The sequence below is a fragment of the Ambystoma mexicanum genome, chromosome 3q (assembly GCF_040938575.1).
Source record: "Ambystoma mexicanum isolate Mex_15411 chromosome 3q, UKY_AmexF1_1, whole genome shotgun sequence".
Classification (NCBI taxonomy): domain Eukaryota; kingdom Metazoa; phylum Chordata; class Amphibia; order Caudata; family Ambystomatidae; genus Ambystoma; species Ambystoma mexicanum.
In genome coordinates this window covers 1104928391-1104946055 of record NC_090926.1, presented here as the reverse complement: position 1 = coordinate 1104946055, position 17665 = coordinate 1104928391, and the positions used below count along the sequence as shown (strand labels likewise).

General features: G+C 47.1%; 1 protein-coding gene across 1 annotated transcript in view; it reads right to left on the bottom strand.

Moving 5' to 3' along the window:
- LOC138448048 (uncharacterized) overlaps positions 1 to 17665 on the bottom strand; it is a 370393-nt gene that overhangs the window by 24515 nt on the left and 328213 nt on the right. The window contains exon 4 of the mRNA XM_069604590.1: positions 17289 to 17418. Coding sequence (XP_069460691.1) covers positions 17289 to 17418 — 130 coding nt within the window. The remainder of the gene's footprint in view (positions 1 to 17288; positions 17419 to 17665) is intronic.

Below are 17665 nucleotides of genomic sequence, written 5' to 3'. Positions count from 1 at the left end.
TGATGCGTGCCTGCTGTGCAGGATGGTGGACATGTCGATCAGACGGGGACTATCCTCATCACCACACTTGCACCCTACTCAAATGCTAGTCACCCGGATGTCCCTCCAGTCCATGCTCCAGCTCACTGGCCCTTCTGCATGTAGACTGGGGTGTATTTCCTCTCAGCACTGGGACTATGTCATTGCATGACTGATGTGCATGTATCCTCTGCCTGCATGCTGGTACTCCACGTAGGCATGCTCTCTTGCCCCTCCACCACTCCTGCACCCCAATTTCACCATTGCACTGGTGTGCATAATTTTGGTGTACTGCAATGGCCTGTTCAAGCCTCCTGTGTACATGCAAACTTCCACCAGCCAACCTGCCAGACACATGCAGTGGGGTACATCCTTTGTCCTTCATGCAGGGTGTCTCACTTGCACTGTGCAGATGGCAGATGTTCCGCAGGGACATGAGTGCCCATTCATGCTCCATGTGCATTCCATGCATGCCCCTATGTGTCCTTGACTGCATTTCATCAGCCATCCCATGGCCACTCTGGCTCAGTCCTGCATCACACACATGTTTAGGGTGTCACAGTCTGTGTGGGGCACAGGCCTCCCCCTGTTTCAGGCCCACTGACTCTGTCCAACTGGTGTAGTGGCTTCTGCACACATGGGTATACTACTGAGGGTTCATCATGTGTCCTTCTTACTGTCCCATCATCATCGGCTGTGTTGTCAGTTGCCTAGATGATGTAATTGATGCTAGTCAACGCTGTCTGCCAATACACAGGTCTCTGGTCACCCTTTCGCTACCATGGAAAGGCATCACTGCATTTTCACTTAGGGGGGGGGTTTGCTTGTGGCCATGCAACCCATTGCATGCACATTACACATGATGCCTGATCTTGCACTTGAACTGCCTTCACGTTTTTTGATACACTTCATGATGTACTTGTTCATGTATATAGTGGGTAATGTACACATGCTCTGCACTGCAACCACCCACTTCTGAGCCGTGTTACACTGTTCTACATGGCTAATCACTGATGCAATGTCAAAGTGACCTGGCATGCATGCCAGGTTCTCATTTGTGTGTGACATGTGTGGCTCATGTATTGGCTGTCTGTGTGATGTCTGTGTGTGTGTGTGTGTGTGTGTGTGTGTGTGTGTGTTATGTGCTTCTGACATGTGTACTAATGTTATTTTTTCTCCACTTTTCAGATGATGTCGCAATGGAGCCAGAGGATGGTGTTGTCATGCCAGATACAGGGTTGTTATCACAACAGCAACCCAGCACAAGTGGGGGTCATGGGGTGGTAGGCCACGAGAATCCACATGTGTTACATACCATCTTGTCTATGGCTGGCAATGAGTCTAGCCCAGATGACCACTCTGACGACCATGTCGAGTTGGATGTGCATCCAGTCCATTTGTCAGGGGTGAGTGATTCTGATGTGGACGCTCCTCTGTCCGCGACACCTGCACTGAGGGGCTAGACGGTGGTGGGACCTCTGTCTGTAGTGGCTCGGGACGCAGGGTCACCCTCAACACCAGTCGCTGATGTGCCTGGGCCATCAGGTCGACGGGGGAATGTAGTCCTGCAGCCGCGGGCGGTGCCAACCTGACAAGGACGGCAGGGCCTTGGGCCCCACAGGTGTCAATCTCAGCAACGCGGTGGCCGCGCACCACCGGGGTATACTGAGTGGGAGCAAGCCATGACTGTCAATTCAGAACACCAGGGGGCAGCAATTGATAACATCGCTGTGAGCATGGAACGTGTGGCCCAATCCGTGCTCTCCCCTGCTAGGCAGGTGCTACTCCAGCAGCAGCCGGCACAGTCCACGCCCGGCTCGCTCAGGCTGGGCATGGTGGCCTCAGACCGGGCACGCCAGGCTGAAATGGTGTGTTTGCGTCAAGCAATTACTGCTCACGCAGAGGCACACATGGAGGCCATGAGGGTTGAGTATGATTCCCTCAGATCCACTCTGGGTGTGCTCTTGATGTCCCAGAGGGAGCGGTCAGAGCAGAGGTTTGCAGAGCTTGAGCATACCATCTCGGTTGAGCTATGTGCTTGCCAGGAGGTGAATCAGTTGTCCAGCTAGACCACACAGGAAGAACTCTGTGTTACACGTGTTACCTTGCAAGAGCAATCACGTGTATCACGCAAGGTTCTGCATGCTGACCTACGTGTCATCGCCGCACAGAACCAGGCTAACCCGTCCTGCAGACGTACTGCTGATGTGGAGCAAGCTGCGCCTAGGCGTGGGCAGGCTCCTGTGCCATGTCAACCTTTTCAGGAAGAGGGTGACTCGGACGACAAGATATCTCCCACACAGGTCACGCTGTGCAGGCGTTGAGCCCATGGAGTTTTTTTTTTGTCTAAAAATCATTGCATGTGGGTGTTGAGGTGCACCCTGTACCTCCACCCTCCGGGGTGCCTCCCCTCTGGGTCGTATGTGGCCATTTTTGATTTTTCTTTTCAGTTTAGTTAGTTAATATTGTGTTTGATAGTTAATTAGGTAATATAGGTTTTTCATAGTTAGTTTAATTAGCTAATATAGTTTAAAATTGCTTGTCTTTTGTGCATTCATGTGACAGTGTGGTGCTTTGTGGCTTTTGAAAGCATCCACTGTGTGTTCCAGCTGTGCCCTTCAAGCTTGTCTCGTGTATGTGTTTGCAGCTTGGGGTCCTGAATCACATAGGCCACTCCTGCTTCCCTTATCTGTGGGCTCGCTGGGATGGTTCGGTGTAACAAACAATTACACAACGCTTTGGACTTTCTTCATAACTGTGGCCTGTCTGCTGCTGTACTACTTGTGTTAACACCCCTAGTGGGGATTGGTTGTGTTTTATCCACCCCATTTCTGTAATCAATTTGGGTGAGTACATGATTGATATCTCCATTAATTGATGTGGATTATGATGTATGTTCTTTTCTTGCCTGTATATTGTGGGATGTTTTTACCCATGCATCCGAGCCCTACCTCAAAAACTGTGCAGTACTGGCATTGAAAACATCATGACGGCCAGAGCTTCCCAGAAAATGCACAGGGAAATGCATGAAGAATAGGCTGCAACTCATTTTTGCCGATGTTATGGGCACAGAAGGGCACTGCCTAAAACCACCATTGGACTACCCACACAGTAGCCTGAAACCATTGGGAATGGCAATGCTGATTGCCAAAAGCAACCTAGAATTGTGGGGAATTCATTTTCTTAAATCCCAAAAATGGGTGCATTACCAGTACTCACCACTATCAGAAAGCCGGCGTTTTAAAACAACACCAGACTTTTTTTGTGTAAAACTGAATAAATGAACCCAAAGCAGGCCAAAGAAAGACTTACTGAGAGGTGGATACAATCTAAAGTTATATTCTGAAGTGACTTGAAGGTTTATAACAAGACTGGCTGAGCTGTGGATTTCAGCAGTTTAAGTAAATTTGGACTGAAAGACACTAAAAATCTAAATGTTTAAAAGAAATGAGTGACCTACTTTTGAGTGTCACATAGGTTGCAATTGTTTAAATGTCATAGTTTTAAACTTAGAATCAGCATTCTAGCTGCATATGTAAAAATGGTTCATTTTATTTGAATGCAGAAAACTGGGTAACTAAAAGTGACATTAGCTGGGGCCTGGCTTAAGGAACTGAATTCTGCCCACCAGCTACCCCCGACAGGAGATGAGACTTGCACAACAGCTGTGTTCCCAGGCCTAGCTGCCCTTTTGCTGCTCCCACCAAAAGGGATATGACACTTCTCTGATTGAATTACCTGGGCTCTGCAGGAAATTGAACAAAGCCCTGTCCTGACTCAGGCAAATGTTTTATTATGGGGCCGTAAAAGTGGCTTCCTCCTGGAAGGAAAGGGGAGGAGCACTGCCTGTGAGAGCAAGCTGGCTTGGCAGAACTGGAAAAACCAGAAATTCAACCTTGTGCTGGGGGGAAACCACACCCCTGTAGCCAGAATATGGTTTTAGAAAAAGATGAATAACTCATAGTACGGACTTGTGAAAATTATTTAAATGATACCATAATTCTTGTGATTTTTCTGCCCACATTATAAGAGGTTTTTAGAACCGGTGGTATGATCTGGGGGCAAGCTAGCAGTTAAGAGGGTATTACTTAAAATGTATGCATGTTAAAAATCTGACACTTCATCAATTAATGTCCATACTCCTTGCGCACATGTGTGTAAATTTGGGGTAATGTCCGATATTACGAAACCAGTTAAAAAGTGAAATATGTTGCCATTTCTGAATGCAAGCCCCAGGAAGAGCAGATTTGGACAGGGTATACCTCCTGTGATATGTGATGGGTGCATGTAATTTTAAACAAATGTGTACCTGTGCAAATATGTCTTTTGGGTCAAAATATAGATTGTGTGTAATTTGACAGGGGTGGGTTCTCTGTACCATAAACAGACCTCATCATGATGACACTTCATTTCATTCCCCCAATCAAGGGGAAGAGGATGAAGTGGCCAATGACAAGTGGAGAGGGGTAGGGCCTAGGAAGCTAGCCTTTCCACCCACTTTCAAAACACATAAAAGCAGACAGTCAGGACAGATAGTGACATTCAATTCCATTTGCTGCGGAGCATGCTGCCGGACCATACCACATCCAGAGATCCAGACTTCAAATCCATCAATCTCCAGAGAAAGCTGTGCAGAAAGATCCAGAAGCAGTGCTATACCCAGAGAGAGCAGAGCTGACCCAGACCACTGTTAGCAGAACCAGAGAGCTGACCCAGATAACTGTGAAGTGGAGAGACCAGACCAGAGTCCAGTCTAAAACCTGACCAGATCCGTGGCGAGGCCCATTTATTTCAAAAATATATTGTGAGTACCTAGCAGACTGTGCAGAACCAATCTCTTAGTTAAAATAATATAATTCAATCTATTTTAATCTAAGTAGAACTGCCTCCTAACTGTCACCTGTCATTTGTAAAGCTGTCACCTGTCATTTCTAGCTGCTAGCTGTCACTTGTCACTTTGAACTTTAAAATTTCAAATCTGAAAAACGACCTTTACCATATCGCTCATATCTCCGTGACCGTTTGTCTTAGAAACTTGCAGTAACTTTCCTCTGAAAGCTGGGAATCTTGGCTTGGCTATTCCATACATTTTCGCCGCAATCGCGAAAAACGCACTCGCGAATTTGCCGCGATTTGCAAATTTCTCCACGTGTGAAAACAGCAGTTCTTGCTTTCCTTGCTAAAAATGTGTTTGCCTCTTAAGAACCATCCCTGAATCATTGCTAGAGTGAGCCTGGACTAATATTAACTAGATATCACTCACCCTGAACCTCTAGTGGGAATTCAAAGCATTTTAGCATATTTTTCACTTCATTGCCAGCACATATAAAAGCATTTTGGGCCTGTGTTTCAAACTTCTGTAGTCTAAGCTTGCTGGGGTGAACTGAATTACATTTGATTGCATTTCTGAGAACTGTGTGCTTTCCTTCCATTTCCTTGCATTGCATAAAGGGGGGAGGGGATTGCCAGAGAAAAGTGATTACATTGTTTTGTTGAAATCATATTGAGTATTTTCTGTATTGCATTTTCATTCAACATTACATCCATCTGAATTTATATAAAGCATTCTCTACCACCTTATTCTTCTGTTCCTATTCACAAGTGTGCTAGTGCCAGACTATCCATTATTGATTACTGCTCAGATTAAGTGTGATATCCAATTATTAATTATTATAAAGTGTGATATATATATATATTGTTTAAATTATCAAATAAACCTTTTAAACTTGCAAAACAGAACTACTTCTTGGCTCAGCGGGGTCAGGGGGATTCCAAGAGAGGGGTGTTATATAGGGGTAGTCATCCAGGACGCATGAACTGGACATAAGGATATATCAATAAGGGTTTTCATTCAGTATTCTAGACTAGGCGTTGACTTAGCTGTAGTGTTGAATTGAATCCTCTTACAATATGTGATTGATGCACTTCATGCTGTAGACAGTAGCCTGCACCCTTTGCCTGCCAAAGTCACACTGATGGTCGGAGGAGTTTGGATGTAGGTCTGTAACCTGGCCCAGTGACAACCAGCATGAAGTCACACACACAGGGAACTTTCCAGCCTTATTAATATCTTTTATGCACTTTCTGCAGGAAAATTACATTCCTGACTACCTTTTCCAGCAGACACAGAGCCAAGTAATAATGAAACCTGGCCACGTTCGGTGGTGCAGACGTGTGCATGTGTGCGCAAGCAGAAGCACATGGCTTGTGCTCAGATGTCCAACAGAAGCAGACGTGTTTCCAGGAGCTCCAAGCAAGGTGAGCAGCACAAGGGGCCACACCGCAGCCAACCTTCCACCAGGCCACTTGCACATGCATGCTAAGTAGCACCAGTGGTGGGGAGCTTTGCCAGGCATTGTTGGAGAAGCGCACAGTACAGCTAACATGCGTTGAGGGCCAATTGCCAAGTAGCTTTACAAGTTGTCAGGGGCACACGCAGGGGCCATCAAACATATCCTCGAGTCCCCGCCGGCTCCATTGAAGCAGAGTTATTAGTGCAGCAGCGTTCCTAGGCAGAAACTGATACAGCGCACAGGGACACCCAGCGAGGCACAGACCTGTGTGCAGTGCATATCATTTGCATGTGCAAATTGCCACGTGCACTACCTATTCAAATCCGCGGCTGCCAGAACACGACTTGTACTGAAGTTGCACCTCGCTATACGCGTCTAGCAGCTCACCCAGGGACCATTGTATCATGCGTGATTCTTGATGCATTGGTCTTCCATTCCCACGCGCCCACGTGCGTGTGCCTTACTGCATTGACAGTGTATGAACCATCATGGGGGCAAGCTAACGTATGGGTACAAAGCAGCAGACAAGAGTGCTTGTTTGTGGAGAAGTCACTTACTTGGGGGCATGAATGGTGTTGTGTGTGTGTGTTGTAAACACACACAGATTTGTAACTCACGCTCTCTTTGCAGCATTGAACCTGTTACCAGACCTGAGAGTGCGCAGGCAGGAGGCCGGCACTCACCCCAGAGATAAGTCTCTCTTTGGTTTGCATTTGACTCATTTGATACAATGTGCATGATGAACATTTTTTCTCTGATTGAGTATGTGTTGTTGTCAATAGTTGTTTTTTGTATTTTGCCTACTTTTCCTTGACAATCCTACTCCCCTCTCCTGCCCCTCTTTCCGGTTATCCTGAATACCAATGCATGTCCAAACAACATATCCCTGACCCTCCTTCCCCGCCAGGGTCTCAGAGGCCTGTGTAAGTTTGACCTTGCAGGCGCCCAGACCACAGAGGGGGTGGTTGGTTCGTGCCACTCCTGTGCCTGGACATCGGAGCTGCGACACTACCCATCAGTTGTTGCATCATCATTGTATGTTATGTACCGAAAATGGTACCCATCCTGTTGGACCATTGTTGAACGGTGCTTCCTTAGTTGTTCTATCATTGTGCTTGGACATGTGCTTGGACATTTTTGGCTACTTCAAGTCATCTACTGGATACTCTTCCAGGGTTTTTTGGTGCCTACAGGCTTTTTCCCTGGTTTGTGGGTTTGGCTCCTTGGAGTTCTCTGCAATTTGGTATTTTTGCCAGTCAAGGTGGCCTCTGAGGGGGCTTCACCCTATTTGCACGCAAGGTGGAACATGGAGACCAAGGGGTAGGGTGATCCTGTAGCCAGATAGACTTGAAGGAAGAAGGCTACATACCCCAGACACAGTTGTTCAGAAGGTCATGGTGATGTGTAAATGAGGGAGGTCCTTTTGTTGTTGGAAAGTTGGCTTGGGCTACAGTGTTTTGGGCACTCTGACATTGTAATTGTGGGGTACTATGTACATGATGTGTTCTGCTGGTCAATGCATGTTCCTGTGTTGTCTTTACTTTTCAGGTCTCAGGGGATTGGTGTGGTGTGACATGCTGGGGTGTACACATGGGCAATGTTCACATGTGATGTGTACAGGAAACTGAGGGTCACTTGATTTCACATGCATATATTGAGTGCATGTCCCTACTGACACACACAGTTGCACAATGATCCACCACACGTACAACCACCCTTCCATGGCCACAGGTGCACACAGATTTCCTTCTCGGGCCCGCTGTGTCGCTGCAGCACATGATCTATGACCATTTGGGGATCCTGGACATGCGGTAATTGGCTATTTATTTAATTTGTCCTTTTCATGTGATGCTCAAGGTGTATCTGCAACACAATGGCTGCTCACTGTGCTGTGTGCTGAGCAGTGTGTTGCAGGAGACACACACAGCACACAGGTTCGGGAGTAGGGATTTCGCCTTGCCGAATTTGCAAATAAAGAAAATAAACCCACTTGCAGTCCTTTGATCCTCCAATAGACTGACATTGACCACACCCTCTTTTATCTTGAAAAGATGGGGTTTTCGTGCATTCTCTGCACAAGTTCTCACCCTCTGCAACACGCTTCCAGGAAACAGACGATCGTCTTGGTTTTCCCTAAAAAAAATGTCAGAACTCATCTCTTCAAGGCCGATTTCTCTTGCTTAGTAGCCGGACCCTTCCGCTTCCTACCCTGTCAGTGTCTGTATGATGCAGACAGCATCTAGATGCCATCAGCGGTGATGTCACTGCGCTTCATAAGTGTTATTAACACAATTTAATAAAGAAAAACAGCCAAAGGAAAGATACACAAAAGAATAGAAATAGTACCAAAAGATTGTCTTCCAATGCATTTTTGCACCAGTCTAGTCCTTTACTATGTGCAAGAATGTATTGAAAGAATGTCGTTTGCACTGTTGCCGTAGTGCTAATTGCACAGATAACTTGGAAAATGTGTACATTAAAAAAGGATACACCAATGATTAAAGCAGGAGACAGATGTATCAGGCAAGAGGAAACGAATCTGACACTGGCATTTAGAGAGATAGAAACCACACCAAATAATTGGTGCAGACAGGGAAATAGAACTTGTATGCGGCAAGAGGCACACTTGGAAAGAAAAGGTGGACACAAGTCAAGGGGTTCATACCTAAAATAAAAAAAGATGTCCACCTCAATCACTTGCTCTTGGGCACCTTCTTCTGAATTTATATCTTCTCCCAGCATTGAACCTGACTCATGCCTTCAGTGTTGCACTTTACACCTACGCAGAGCATCCTGAACATACTCTTTGTCTTAATCCAGAAAATCCTACCATTAGAAACAGTTTCACTAACTCCCCGTGGCAACAGTAAACTGGATGTCCAAAATCAAAATGGCCGCACTGGGTGAAGGTTGCCATTCTCAGATATCACTTAAGATGACATAACAAATGTACTCCTGTTAAAACTGAGATTCCCTTTAATGAAGCTACTTAAACTCCGTGGAACCTAATGGCTGCTTCCCCCACACTGCCATGTTCCCCCCCCACCCTCCCTTTTCTTTAAAATTCCTGTCCCTCCCACCGCCAGCCCCACTTATCTCATTTCTTCAGTGGCTGAGGGACTGCTGCTGCTTCGTGGTGGCCATGGAAATGGAAAAGGGGATCCGTATGGAGCCCTGCCTTCATGATCCATGACAGCCATTTTAAGAAAGTATTTTGATTCAATGAACGGCACGCCAGCTCAAAATGCAATGCTCTTAGCATGCCAGATTTACAGATTGGAAACCCGGACTAATAGCCATAACCACCCATTCAAGCCAGTGGGTTGGATGGTTATTGCTTAAACATGGCTTTTAGATGAGACTGGCGAACCCCATTAATCAGCTCTGGCATTGTTAAACTGGCTCAGATTGTGTAAAAGAGTTCAATTTCTGGCACTTTGCATAGTACACAGGCCCACCAATACGTGTGACTTCTATTCACTAAAAGGAATCATCCCTCCTAAAGAAAAATTACAGCACAATACATAGTGAACGGCCCCTTTTGTCTCGGATTGCATGCTGTTAGGGCATATAGGAGACAGAGAACCCCACCTGCTCCTCAAACTCCGTTAAACAAGGCCCGGCCCCTTGTGACAGAGCCTCTCATCATTACACCGCTTAACTCCCAAGGGCTAGCAAGAGGCCTGCAAGAACATCTCCAGATCACCCTCCCTGCAGACACGAACCTGCGTGCCCTGGGGGCAGTGGGGACGGTGTCTTCTGACACCTGTTTTGCACTTTTATCTCGTTGGTCAGACGACAGGTGCCAAGACAGGCCAGGCCAGGACCGGAAGTGTACATACACTACTTCTGGGTCACCCCACTTCATATCCCAAAGGTGGCTGCGGATCAAACTCTTCACTACATCACTACTTTGGATTTCCACAGCAGCCCAGAGCCTGCCATGTCTACTAAGATTAAGTCTCAAACCACCAAAGTAAGCAATGTCTTCCACAGGGAGTGGATTGGAAGAGCTGCTGCTCTGCTCATAGCTAGGTCCTAGTCTGTTTCCCGTCTGTTTTCTAGATTAGCATTTCCTTGTGCTTTGACTAGCCATGATGGCACAATCGCCTCCATGCTTTACATCCATCTAATGTGTTTCCCTGCCTGGGGAGGAGATAAGGAGAAGGGATGGTATCATAACCTCTTCTATATTATCGCCTGGAGAGTCCTTTTTACTGGGCACCCAGCCTTGCACGCACACATAATCACAAAACGCCATGACTGCCCATTGGACCCCCTCAGTGCCTCGCATGTACACATAATCACATTCATAATTTGGTTATGTTTGCCTGTGAGGCGCTGGGGCCAGGGTGCAGGCATGGTTTTATTTTACAATGCATAGATGCCCAGTACACAATACAAAATGTCATACCTGCCACTGGGTCCCAAAGGTCTTGCATGCACACACATAATGAATGTGATTATGTGTGAAATACATGGCACAGGGGGGCAGGCATGACATTTCTTACTGGGTATCTGCACTCTAAAACAAATGTGACCCCTCGGCTCCTTAGGGCCTTGCACACACACGCAATCTATTGATGTGTTTATGGCATTTTTTACAAGGCACTGTATGCACTGTAAAATATGCCATGTCTGAGCCCTGGGCCACCCGTGTATTGCAGGCACATAATCACATTAATTCCCACACATTCACTCACCGTTCATTCACCCACACATCTTATCTGGCATTCATGTGCCGCGCAACCATACATTCACACTGCGGTATCCACATTCGCACACGCTGTATACTCATTTGCATTACTCACACCCATGCATACACCATTCACATACACCCACACATATGCATATATTCACACATACATACACAAATCACTTCCAACACGCACGCATAAACAAAAAAGCTTTCTCACACATTTCCTGCAGTGATACTCTGAACTCCAACTCCCGCATTTCACGTATGATATGACATAATAGGTTATTTATAACGCGCGCGGACTGGGGGATCGAAACAGCGTTGCTCCATGTGGTTTTGCTTCTAAGGCGAGTACGTTACCCCTGTGCTATCCTCCCGAAACAGAACTTGGAATTTCCTTGCGCCTTCCTGATGTAAGCACAAGAGCCAGAGGCAGAGCACATCCTCTGCGTGCCCGCCAACTGCAACCCTCACCCTGACTTTAGTAAGGATGAGGGTTAAAGCTCCAGGTTCTCATCGATGGACATGCCCCAGCAGTGCTCTCTGCACTGGGGGGGCTGGAGGGGCCCCCACTACACAGGAGTGGACTGGGAACCAAAAGTGGCCATGGAAACATTGTTGAAAGTGGCTCCATATTAACCATGTGAGCAAGTCCAGGCCATCTAAGAAAGATTTGGTGGCTCCTCCCGCAAGAGTATTTTGAAAAATGGGTCCAAATAGTGAATTTTAAAGCAAATATATCCTGAGATACAGAACAAAAAGAGTAAACAGCAACAAAAATATACATTACATTTGTTAATAATGAGGAAGAATATACTTCATAGGGATGTGGGGGATGATGAGAGATGGAAGAAAGGTGGTGGGGTGCATGGGCGAAAGGGGAAAGAGGAGCCGAAAACAGTACCCGCACAAAAGATGCCCATTGAGCAGAGGACCACTGGGAAATCTCCAGAGATCCCTGTAGGCCAGTCTAGCACTGCTGCTACGCCACTGTTCCCAAAGCTAGGTCTGGTCTCAAACTTAATACAAATACACATGTTGATAGTGTATCTGGTTTAATGCCTGCAATTCATCCATTGTAGTGATGAGCGTGTGCATCCATCATGTGTGTCACCTGCTGTGTATCACATTTCAATTGGTAAACGTATGCAAGACCCCAGTGGCTCACTCAGAAATCATGCTCTGGGAATCCATTTGGATAAGTTACAAACAGCGGGCACGGCCACCAGATAAAGTTTTCAAATTTAGAATTTTAGAGTGCCACACATTAAGGCTCCTCAGTTCTTACCTCTGAGTATTATTCTATGTGACCTTGGAGCCCTAATGTTGGGCTACTTGGATCCCATGCATCAAACAATAGAAGGATCTGGTACCCTGGCTCTGATTTTGTGTCACCTGTTACACAATGGGCGTGGAGAAAATACTGTGGACTCTAGTGTTGCATATTTTCATCACAATGGTGGAAATATCACCAGTAGTATGCCCTAGCGAAATTAATATAATCAATTATAACTATTAACAAAATAACATCCCAAAACTATTTGGGAATGTTATGATCTAATGTGACTATAAATCCTGTGCCAGACATTATATTATGAACATAGAAGTACTAAGGGCTGTGGTGCGGCATACTCCATTATGCGAATATTGATATGGCAACATGTATAAAACCTTGACCATCCTGAATTCTACACTAATGAGAAAAATGAAATAGAACGTATGAGAAGGTCCTACATTAAGGAACCTATATTCTAAAGTACACTTAATGTGTTATTTATACAATCATAAAGAACATGATATGATAGGATATGGCATTTATAACGAGCCTATACACAAGTGTTTCAAGGCGTGACGAGGCAAGGGGGGGGGTGGGCAGAGGGAAGACAGAGACAACGATCTAACTAGTCCAGGTGACATTTAGATCACACAAGTGCAGGGAAAGAGGGGTAAGGGGAAAAGTGCAGTACGTAGCATAACACTAAATAGATAAAAACAATAAATAAGAAAAATAAATAAGAAGTGCGACCAGCTGGTGGCAAGTGCAAGGGTAAGTGCAGACATCAGGTGTCAGGTGCTGGTAGGGGCTGTAGGGACACAGAAACAACCCCAGAGTGTGAGGGTTGCCAGGGGAGCATGCAGGTGTGCAACTGGTGGGGAGGGGACCTGGCCCCAAGAACAGAGGGTAGCCAGGTGACCAGTGCAGTTTCAATTTCAGCCAGGAGCTCAGCTGGGGAGAGGAGGAGAGAAAGCAGAAGCAAAGAGGAAAGTCTTGAGATGCTTCAGGCGGGGAGGCTGTTCCAGAGGGAGGCCCCAGCCGAAGAAAGAGATCTGCCACCAACTTGTTGCTTGGAGAAGCGACTGACCCTGAGGGAGTTGGAGAAGGATAAGCAAAGAGCTTGAGAAGAAAGATATTTATGAAGAGAGAGTTGTAGGTATTGAGGCCCCAGAATGCCTTGTGCACAATGCAGAGGCTTTTGAACTTAATCCTCGCAGCCACTGGGAGCCAGTGCAGAGATTTCAGTCCTGGAGAGATACAGTCCCTGTGCTTGAGGCCAAGGACAAGTCTCGCAGTCCTGTTTTGGATGAGTTGCAGAGGGCGGAGAGTAGAGGCAGGCAGATTTAGAAAGAGGATGTTGTAGTAATCCAGCCTAGAGAGAACCAGAGCTCTGAAAGACAGTAAGCTTTTGGGGGATGGAGAGGAAAAGAAGAATACCTCTGAGGAGATGCAGCTGGTAGTGTGACTTCTTAGAGACGTCAGAGATGTGAGGAGAGAAGAAGAGTGTGAAGTTGAAGTTGACCTCAAGGTATTTAGCCTCGCAGGTAGGAGCAGGAAGAGGGCAAAGAGTAGCCGGCCAGAGAGTGACAGGGAAGGAGGGAGTAGGTGTGCCGATAAGGAGAATCTCAGTCTTACTGGCATTAAGGCAGAGATCATTGATGTCACAACACTCCCGGTTAGCAGACAGACAGTCAGAGATGAGAGGAGATTAGGTGGCTGAGGGGAGCCTGAAAATGAGCTGAGTGTCATAGCACTGGAAGTTGGGGCAGAGATGCATATCGTCTGCGTAATTTGTGAAAAAAACGCAGACGTCATTCAACAAGTCACAGAGGTTTCTCATGTAGATATTGAAAAAAGCAGCAGAGAAAAACTTGCTCCCTGAGGCGCTCCAAAGATGACTGATATGACTTCAGAGAACATTTCTCTCCAGTGCACTCTAGCCTGGCGCTCCGTTAGAAAAGATGTGAGCCAATCCCAGGGCAACCTGGTGGAGCTGGTGGAGATAGAAATAGAGGAGAGGAAGGACCCAAGTTGGACCTGAGAGGGTCGATCGGAGAGGATAGAAGGCAGCTAAGCTAGGGCCTGATCAGTGATACCCAGGTTACCACAGAGACAGTTGAGCAGGATGGCGTGGAGACCGTATCAAAGGCAGAAGAGAGAACAAATAAGATGAGGACACATGGGGTCTTGGAATCAAGGTTATAGAGCAGGTCTTCACGGATGTTCAGGAGAGCAGTTTCCGTGCTTCTGGCAGCTCTGAAGCCAGACTGATGGTCATGGAGACAACCAACAGATTCTGTGTGAAGATTAAGCTGGGAGATGGGCAGCTTTTCCAGGAGTTTGCCCAGGAAAGGAGTGATGGAGATTGGGCGATAGTTAGCTGGGCGGGACGGGTCGGCAGAGGGTGTCTTAAGAAGAGGGTGCACAAGGAAGTGCTTTAGGGGGGAAAGGAAGACACCAGTGGCAAAGGAGTGGTTGCAGAAGTCAGCCAGATCAGGAGCCAGGGTGGCAATTGGGTCCTTGATGGTTTAGGAGGAACAGGGTTGAAGCTGTTTTGACAAGACTTTCATAGATCAGACTTGTCTAGAAACCTCGTCTGGGGAGAACAGGGGAAAGGCAGAGAAGGAGGGGGGAGAGGTGGCCAGAGAAGGGCCAGAGAAAGAGCAGGAGGTAGAGGGAGGAGGGGAGAGGAAGAGAGGACAGGATGTCCTGAGTTTTAGAGATGAAATGAGAAGCCAGAGCCATGCAGAGGGCCTGAGAGGGCACAGGAGAGCTAGAGACTCCAGTAGGATTGGCCAGTTCCTTGCAGATTTTAAAGAGTTCAGACAAGTTGTTAGATGCTGCAGAGACATGGGCTTGGATGAGAGCTCTCTTCTTGGTGCAGACAGAGAGGCGGTATTGCCTTTGGATCAGGCGGCAGGCCAGTTTGTCAGAGGATGTACCCGAAGCACGCCGTTTCCTCTCAGCCACCCTGCACTTGCGTTTGAGGGTGACAAGGTCTGAGTCATACCAGGAGTTGCACTTGCCTTTGGGATTCAAGCGGATCCTCATAACAGGGGCAAGAACATCAGATATAGCAGAGTGGAGCATGGAAAGGGCTGTGTCAGGGTGTGAGTCAGCCAAAGGGGGAGTGAGAAAGTGGTGGCAAAAGCCTCAACTGACACACGTTTCATAGGTCAGATAACCAAGAAGGTAGATGGAAGTGCTGGAAGTGGATTGGCCTGTGGGGTAGAGAGGGAGACCTGGGAGGAATGGCGAAAGTGATCACTCCAGGAGAGAGCAGTGCTGAGGGGAAAGAAACAGGAAGGTCTGAAGAGATCAGAACATCCAGTGTGTGCCCTGCAAGTTTGAGAGTCCTGTATAGTGGGAAAAAAGGCCTAGGTTTCACAATGTAATTTTAGATACTTTCACAATGCAACTTTAAATACCAGAGAAAACACACCTAAGTCTGAGAGTCAGCTAAGTGGCATGGTAATCGGGTAGAGTGAAGACTCTATTCCTAACCCGGGCCATTCCTACCTTACCTGGTAGCTGCTGGTTGACGGCTGGCCACTAGCTTTTTCTGATGACACCTGGAGACACTAGTTGGAGCAGCCACTGTAGTAGCCGCCCTTTGTCTCAGAGCCCTTAGCGGCATGGGTGGCATGGGCAGAGAGCTGCCCTAGGAAGGTCAGTAATGACCGGTGGTCTGGCCAATAAAGGGAGGGCTGGGAGGAGGGTGGGGGAGTTGGAAAGGAAGAAGTGGGTTGGGGAAAGCTGTCCTGCCCTGGCCTTGGGGGGCCTCAACAAACTATTTTTGGGCATGAAACAGGATCCAAGAGGATCCGGCACACACAACACTGACTGTGGTTGCCTTTGGTGAAAGTGGGCACATGCAGGCAGTGCTGGTAACACACCAACACGGAAAGGATAGTCAGCCAATCACGGGAGGGCTGGGAGGCAGATGGAGGGTGATCTGAGGTAATATCTGGTTGACTATTCTGTGATGCACCATGTTTACATCTTCATAGTAATCTAACCCATATCTGTAATTTGGCCCTCCACTACCTACTTCATAATCGTAAATATTGTGTATTTCGATATTGAAAGCTATATTGGTAAATCACTTCTAACTCATTAGAAATAGAGTAATTTACACAGCTGGATGTTTGTGGGTTCCATTCCCCAGTAGACTTGACCGACAGATCATAATAATAATTATGTCCCAGTCAGAGTAGTGATGTGGCACTCCCACATTGGCCAATTCCTAGTCTATATGAGCTGGTAAGGCTCTGGAAATTCATATAGCCTGGAGATTAGCCAATGAGGGAAGGCCCACCATTCTCCCAGACTTGATGCGCTGAGAACCTGAGTCTCAGCATGACGCTCCCTCATCTCACAAACACCACACTGACAGCCATGCTGCCAGCGCTGCCTGACTCTCTCAGCAGCGCTTCCTCTCATCACGAGATTGCCGCACTGATAGCCATGCAGCTATGGGTCTCAGTGCTGCGCTCCCTCTCATCATGGAGCACTGCGCTGACAGCCAGGCTGTCAATGCGTGTCTTCTCCTTGCCCATTTCGGGCCTCACTAACATTTCCCAAGCACCTAAATCACGCGACCCTCTCCCCCACTCTTTATGTGCATCATGTGGTGGGTGGATGGCGGATTGGCAGCTCTGCTCTCCTCCTCACCCGGGTCTTAGTTTACAGACGCGGCCCGGTCACACATGAAACCAACCGCCACAACACAACCCCTTACCTTGTTAGGGTGTACTGCCTTCGGACTTCAACTGGCTTTTTATAAGCTTTGCCCCTCCCACCTTGTACACTGCACTTGAACCTTTAACTAGGTTTTCAGGGTCTATAACTCCCGGTTCGGCCCTCGAGCTAGGTCTAAAAAGCTTAGTTATTCAATCCTAAAACAGTCTGCACATGAAAAAGACTATTTTCAAACCCTCCCATTCCCCACTGCTATTCCATGGTACAGGTTGAAGAGGTTGGGACAATCAGCAAGACTTACCCAATTCAGTCAGATAGTCCTTCATATAAGGGAGGTCACACAGTTTACAGCTACAGGAGGCGTGGATGAACCCCGCGAGAAGCACCACTAAGAAGCATAAGGGAGAGTTCATTGTAGCAGTCGGATGTCTCTGTGAAATATTGAGATAACCAAAAGTTAGGGCTGGCAGATATGTTCGACAACTGTTCCATGTGTTAAAGAATTTCATTGTATATACTGCACATAAATTACAGAATTGGTGCCTGTGAGCTGAGGGGTGATACAAGCTGTTCTTGAGAACCAGCTTGCCTGTGCTTATTATTTGATCAATGCTGAAAGGATGAGTCGTCCATGCTCAGAATGAAATCTGTGGTGTGCAGGCTGGAAATGATAGTTGT